At 43.1% G+C, this 7,569-nt stretch overlaps 1 protein-coding gene across 1 annotated transcript in view; it reads right to left on the bottom strand.

Annotated features, from left to right (window-relative positions):
* Positions 1 to 627: 627 nt before the first annotated feature.
* LOC142795462 (cytochrome P450 3A4-like) overlaps positions 628 to 7,569 on the bottom strand; it is a gene marked incomplete at its 3' end in the record, with an annotated part of 31,747 nt that continues 24,805 nt past the window's right edge. The window contains 2 exon segments of the mRNA XM_075886061.1: positions 628 to 700; positions 2,566 to 2,650. Coding sequence (XP_075742176.1) covers positions 628 to 700; positions 2,566 to 2,650 — 158 coding nt within the window.

The raw sequence follows: 7,569 nt of genomic DNA, 5'->3' as shown, positions 1-7,569 counted from the left end.
ACTGCATTTCGCGCTTTATTACCACCCTTCGACCACTTGACCTAAAAATAATTTTATAAGCAGAAAGAGCCACCAATTCTCAGACTGACGTAATTCTAAAACTTGCAGCCCAAGAACGTAAAATCACGCAGCGGTATGTTCCCGCTACCTTCCAGGTAGCGCTAACTGAAATGGTGAGCTTATTTAGTTGTTTGATGTTTTGTTACTTGCTTATTTGTTTGTTTGTTTATTTGTTTGTTTATTGTTGTTGAGGTTTTTGTATAGTGCCGCAATACTTTATCTATAAAAAACACTGCGCCACCTAAACGCTGCTGTTTTCTAACAAGAGTTAGAGTGCCCATGCAGAATTTCTGTCGATCGTTTGGCGTAGGACGTTCCGGTAGCTTTATACAACATTTTGTTCGTTATAGTACAGTAACTTGTGTTGGTAGTTTTATGCCACCACAATGCAGTTTTTTTTTTCAGTAAAAGCCGTTCTTCAGCTAAGAATAAGTAAACATTTCTCTCAAATATGAGACTCAAACTTGAAGCTCATTGTGCTTTTCACCTCTGTTTCATTAGCCATGCATCATCAAATAAGACAGGTAAATTACATAGCAGCAGTTTTTTTTTCGTGATTACTCTTACCCGGCAATGAATAGAATAGTAGTGTTGATGCCGACTTCTTCTGGGCTCATTCTTTTGTAGAGCTTGGCATCAGCTGCGTGAAATAAGTGGCGCATTAGTTAAATATGGTATGAAAACTTGAATCTTTTTTGCGCAGCAGCAGCGTATTTATCAAAAACTCAAGTTTCAAATGTGACATAGTGGATACCCAAAATTTTCCGGCACGTGAGTTCTAAAGAAGGCTCTGCGCTGCACGTTCATTCTCAGAGTTTCATTTTACATCAACTTGAAGGCCAACTGCAACAAAATTTTACTTGGGCGGAATCGGCCACAATTGCGTAGCATGTATACGGTAAGTTACGATAACGTTAGTGAAAAATCTTGCAGTCGCGTATCTAATGCTCTAATTTTCAGCAAGCAGATGACGCGGGGCTCTAGCGGTGTGCCCAGGCTAATCAGACTGAACCGGATATGACGAGTGCTACAGAACGTCGCCGCGTCACTCCTTGAGAGCAATCCTACCCCGCCGCTGAATCGCTTTTTCTGTGTTGAAACCGCTTGCAATGAAGCGCGTTCGAAACACGTCTGTGCGCTTGTGCTACCTTGGCACCGCCTAAACACAGTGCGTTCAAAACGCGTTTATGCTGCATTGAAGTCGATGGCAAGTCAAGTCAAGGCACGCTTCTGAATACGGCTGTCGACACTGCAAATTCACTAGTGGGGAAGCCCGGACCAGCGTTCCATAAGAGGCATGCTCGCGCAGCTTTCTTAACATAAAAAAAACCACACACGCTAAAAGGCGCGCCCGCGATGTGCGTGCTCGATTTTTCTGTCATTACGTCACTTTCGGTAAGCCATAATGGCATCGTTTTTTCTAGTTTCTGCCTCAAAAACATCATCGTTTGCACGCTTTCTTCTAAGGTAAGATTTCCAAGGCGACATTTCGCAGGCAGCATTACCTCTAGCTAGACTACTTATCTATAGACATTTTGCGAAGTGCCCAATTTCGTTGCAGTTCGCCTTTAATATTATGATAAACCATAGAAACATTACTTGCATTCGCAACACAGACTCAATAAAAAGTCTCCAGAACTGCACTTTTTTTTGTTCGCTATGAGTCTACAGATAAGAACAGTTTTGCAAGAGAAAGAGAAGTTTTATTTCTTCAAACTTTAGACAAACTTACAGGTCCGAAGGCATTGAGTAAGAAGATTTCATTGTAAACCCAATCAAATTTGTAAGCGAAACGATTACAATTTGAGTGAATAAAACAGCCCTCCCTCCACCTTCCTGCCCCCCAAATTACATTGCTGCAGTATTACCCGCGCAATACAACAGCGATATATAAAAAACGCATACAACAGCAGATTGCTGTGGTATAAGGAAATTGCAATGCAACATCATGTGAAAACGAGGGAAACCTAAAAGCCAAACGTGAAGACAATCTTACGACGCCATTGTTCAAAATGCACCTCAAATTCGTGTCGAAACGTGTTATCAGGGACAATTGTATCAAGAAAATTATCCTACACTCGTATGTCTCGGGGCAGTAAGAGCTGTTAAACACGTTTGTGTTGGCACAGATGTGCGTGAAGCTGAGGTGATTACGTTCACTGCGTGACGTGTAAAAGGGGCATTCAAGGTTTAACGACTATATTTGTTAGTGTAGACGTACCTGTAAAATACACACAGCGAATGCCTTTGTCAGCGAACAACTGTTGAAGGGAATAATTGGGCTTGAGCTAAGTCACACTTGAATGATTGTTGCAATTTTTTTAATGTAAGGGGTGGCTCTGTTTGGAACTGCTTCAGGCATGGTAACTAGTTTATGACTGGAAGGGGACCAAACAGACGTTGTCATACCATTGGCACTCTTGTGCATAGTGTAAAGCACAGAGAAAAGCATACACTTTTCCAAATGATATTTAATATAGAAATAATGAGCCTGAAGCTACTGACCATCGAGAAGTTGTGGTGATTCTGGAAGCTGCCCTTCTTCGCTTTCGACATCAAGCATCGTCTGCAGCATGTCCGGTTTCCTTGCCTGAAAGTCAGAGGCACAAATAATCGCAACACACTGAGATAGAAACTTCAAGCCGAGACGTCGCCACGATATTTTTAAGCATCCTTCCACTATTTATAAAAAGCTGTTAATATTTTTTCGAATTTTCACAATAATGATAGACAGTACTACATACAATATACCCCATGTTCAATTTTAACAGTATTATTATTGAAAAATGAATCAATAAACAATACTGTCGATTAGCAGCAAAGATTTTACCTGTCGTCGATAAAGAACAGCAACAAATCGAGCTGCTCCTACGACAACTAGTAGCTCACTTGTCTTTTTTTTTCGAGGTTTTGCTCACAGCAGTGAGGGCGGGTTAGGAAGAATTGTACTCAGTGCAGTGGAGAATTGGAACAGATGGTGAGGGTGACGAAGAGGTGCTTTGCGTACCCTATTGCAAAAAATGGCATCCCCAGCATGATACCAGTGCCTTTTTGCCACTGGTACACGCTGGAGACACTGGCACAGGCTGGTATCCACTGGTACTCCACTGGGCACGCTGACAAATAGCTGTGTCACACTGGTAGGGGCGCTGACTTAACCGCCGTGAAGCTGGTGAGGGTGACCAAGAGGTGCTTTGCGTACCCTATTGCAAAAAATGGCATCCCCAGCATGATACCAGTACGTTTTTGCCACTGGTACACGCTGGAAAATAGCTGTGTCACACTGGTAGGGGCGCTGACTTAACCGCCGCGAAGCTGGTGCACACTGGGACGCGCTGGAAGTGCTGGTGAATGCTGGAGCACGCACTGTTTCAACCAGCGCAGCGTGCGCATTTATGTAGTGTGTGCCGTGGTATGTTTCGGTGTCGTTGAATATAAAACGCTTGATTCGACAGCACGGATAGATGCTACTCTAACAGATCCCGATCACACGTATTTTTTCTGTACGCGTAGGTATCGCAGCAATTATTCTACCTTTTTCGCATGCCTCGCAGTATACCAGCCATATTCGCATCAGCCGTGTATTGATCTAACAATACCATGATGCAGTGTTTATAGGCCTGAAGCTGGACACCACTCCTAACAGAAACAGGAAATCGTTTATGCCGCCAAGTTGGCGAAATGTAGCTTTTTATCTTTGTTATATACTTTTTAACTTGCTTTTATTTTGTGCTTCGGTGATGAGAGCAGCAGTTGAATACAAAGCTTCATTTTCATTATTCTTAATTTTAAGCTAATTTTTATTATTCGTATTTTTCTTTTTCGGCGGCAAATTCTTCAGGTAAATTGATCCACCATTGGTATAAGGAGAGTGTCAGATGGCTCGAGGCGCATGATGTAGGCGCCAATAACTAGGACCAGCGAAGGCCAGTGCTCAACCGGGAGCCTAAACGGAACCCACAAATTGAGGGCGATGATTTCAATGAAATAATCTTAATAACATGTAGTCGACAGACCATTGGGCATGTTTCAATCACAGCTAATTTTTCACCATTCCCAAGTGTTCAATGCTAGGTTGCTTCACCGAAACGCCATGACATTATTTTCAAGTGGTCATATTTTCTGAAGTTCTCTGGGAATTTACGAGAAAGTCAATTGTGATTCCCAGATAAATAAAGCGATTCATTCTAATCTACGTAGCGTTTTTCAGCACGTACATTGCAGAGTACAGCATCGTTAACAATAGAAGCAGAAATGCTAATCAATAGAAGCATTTGGGATCATGTGGCGTCTTCTATTTCAGGATTGCAGTAGCTGCCGAGAAACTTCGGATATGGCCCAGTAGACTTCTGTGTAATACCAAGCAGCACAAACAGCCCCCCGCAACATAGTTATCCAGCACTGTAGTAAGGGTCAATAGAATCAAAACGTGAAGACGACGACGATGCACCAACCACTAGGTGGTTGCGGCTGTTCTTGTTTGCGTCTGACAAAATGGCTTCAGGCAACATATATGATTTCGCTGCTCTGCTTCATCCTCTCGCCTTCTTCCTCCACTGCATGCCTTTATCTTCTCATTTATCTAGTAGTGATGGCTTGTCATGTCGGACGCCGTCAAGTCGCTTCACACATAGTGTTACGAGGCAGTGGGCATGCCCACCATCGTAGGCGAATCGAAGAGGAAGAAGCGGACTGAGCGCGCGAAAGGTCTGCTCTCGTACTCAGGCTCGATCAGCGACTGACGTTTGCCTGCTCTGAGGGTTCGGCCAAGAATTCAGTAGTTGTGATTGATTTTGGTTATTCTTTTTTTTCATAAGCGTTTCTATAGTGTCCTAATTGATTAGCGAGTGTATTTTCAGATAGTACGACCAGGCAGATGCCGTTTTCCTCACCAGGACCAGGAGCTTTCCTGTGGTCTGCTTCTCTTCCTTCGCAGGAATTGCCAGTGGACTTGTTTTTACGCAATGGCATCTCATCCGTTCCTGTGGCATTGGTCCCAAGCAACGATGGTATTATACGGATGAAGAATCCAAAAATGATTCAGACGGAGTCGAGAGCCGCTACAACTCACTACCAAGCATCACAGAGGTCAGGCAGTTCGGCAAGGGTGGCATTCTTTGCTTCTCGTCTGACCAGCTCTGAGATCGAGACCTACTAAAATGCTCGGTATTCGCTACCAACCCGGTGAGTGCATTCATTCCACCTCACCTAGCTTGCGTCAAAGGCCTCGTTCGGGGTGTCGATGTCAACTTGACCCCAACTGAGATATTAGATATGTTTTCAGAAGCAGGTGTGATAGCTATCTATAGATGTATCGAGTTGTGGTCAAGAACAAGGTCCCAACGGAGTCCATGATTGCTACATTTACCGGGTCGAATCGCCCAACCGAAATCAAAGCGTGGCCTTTATATACAGAGTGAAGCCACTATCACCTCGTCTCCTACAGTGTATTAAGTGTTGGCGTTATAGCCACCCCAGTGAAAGGATGCAGGTCAGTACCTAGATGCAGTATTTGTGGTGAGACGCACAACTCAAACGACTGTAAAAGTAATGAAGAAAAGTGCTGTCTTTGCCATGAAGCGCTGATAACACAAACTGCTCAGCCAAGGCACGTGAAATCCAAATCCTTGAAATTGTAGACAGAAGGCAATGCTCCCGAAAGGATGCATTGCCGAAATCCAAGCCCGAACTCAAGGGTATGCAGGAGCAGCTGCCCGCCATAACATAGCAATGGAAGCATCCTTTTCTCTATCAATTGCGGACATGATCGAGAAGGCTGTGGATAAGGCTATGCAACGCCTTGCTACCACCCTATGTGAGTCGCTGTCGCACAGTGTGAATAACCAAATCGCACAAGTCTATGGAGCACAGATAGATATAAGTACGGCTGTAGAAAATACTGAGTCTGCAAACCCGACAAGTGAGGCAGAATCTGAGATAACTCCACCGGATGCACAGTCTGCAGAGCCCTCTGGAGAAGGCGTTCAAGAGGCAAAGCGAGGGTGCACAGGAAGCTTGTCAGGACACACAAAATATGGACATAGATCTCAAATGCCTAAAGAGCTCTAGATCCCCTGTATTGAAAAAACCTGGCTCGCCGAAACATGTGAAAAGCAAGAAATACCAGAAAGACAACCTTTCAAAAACCGATTTTCTAAAGGAAAGTATTTTGGATAAGGTAGTTGCCGAAACCATTTTAACGAAATCTTAGGGTCTCTTAAAATTATACATTGGAATTGCCGATCTCATCACTGAGCCATAACAGATCTGTTAAATCTGTCTTCCAAATTCGATCCGGTTATTATTGCATTACAAGAAACTTGGCTTTCCAAACATCATTTATTTCACCTACCCAACTTCCAAACATTCGTCTAGACCGTCCAACCAAAGGTGGAGGTTTAGCTTTCTTTATAAACAATAAAATTAGTTTAAAAGTCAAAAACTCATACATATGTATGTCTTCTGAATGCGAAATTTTTGCGTTAGATATTACCTTGCCAGGATACTTGCCTTTTTCGCTAATAAACGTTCAAGACACGAGATTGTTAGATATGGCTGCTAATTCATGCTCTAAAGAAAAAATTATAGTTGGCGACTTCAACTCTTACCATACGTGCTGGGGTTTTTAGAACAGATCAGTGTGGACAACGGTTGTGGGACTGGTCGGTAGACAACAACTTATTGTGCCTTAACGCTAGAACTCCCACATTTATTCGAGGTCATTCACGCTCCGGCTTAGATTTAAGCTTTGTAATCTCGGCCATTGCTAGTACATCGTGGACAGCCCTTTAGTGCGCCTCCAACAGTGACCACTTTCCAATAATGTTCGAGATCGCTTGCCCCGTCAAACCTTCATGCTTCCATGCCCGGACCTATATAAACTATACAAAATTTAACACGACCTAAAACCTGCTTTAGACGCTCCCTCTCAGGATGGAGATGACACTAAAGCTATGAAATTAAGCGCAGTAATTAAAATGGCATACAAAAACGCTTAATTCGCTGTTAAATTGGCGAAGAGAGTACCCTATAGCCCCTGGTGGAATTCCAACTGTTCACGAGACCACAGACGAAGACAGGCAGCTTGAAGAAGCTAATACATAATCAGTCCCCTAGAAACTGGTCAGATTATAAATTTCTAGCCGCTGTATTTAAACACATGGTGGCCCAAGCTAAAGAAGAATATAATAAAAGACATTTCAATTTTCTCTCGAAACCTAAAAATAAGAAAGCTTTATTTCAATATATGCGACCTCGCAAAATCCTGCCGTCTACAGTAAATACTGATTATGAAAAACTAAGATTGGAAGAAACGAAGAACTCTTTAGAGTCAGTTGGCAGAGGTCTAGAAATTAGATTTTCTTCGAATATGGCTTTCAACTGGCAAAAGGCTTGCATAAGCACTGACTTCGAAAACGTAACGCAGTCTGAAGCATCAAAAGTAATTCGAGATCTACCATCGTCCGCTCCTGGTCCAGTGGAATCACAGTTCCTATGATTGAAATTTTA

Source organism: Rhipicephalus microplus, unplaced genomic scaffold, assembly GCF_043290135.1.
Source record: "Rhipicephalus microplus isolate Deutch F79 unplaced genomic scaffold, USDA_Rmic scaffold_686, whole genome shotgun sequence".
Classification (NCBI taxonomy): Eukaryota; Metazoa; Arthropoda; class Arachnida; order Ixodida; family Ixodidae; genus Rhipicephalus; species Rhipicephalus microplus.
Note: the sequence above shows the minus strand (reverse complement) of the source record. Positions and strands in the feature narration are given on the sequence as shown.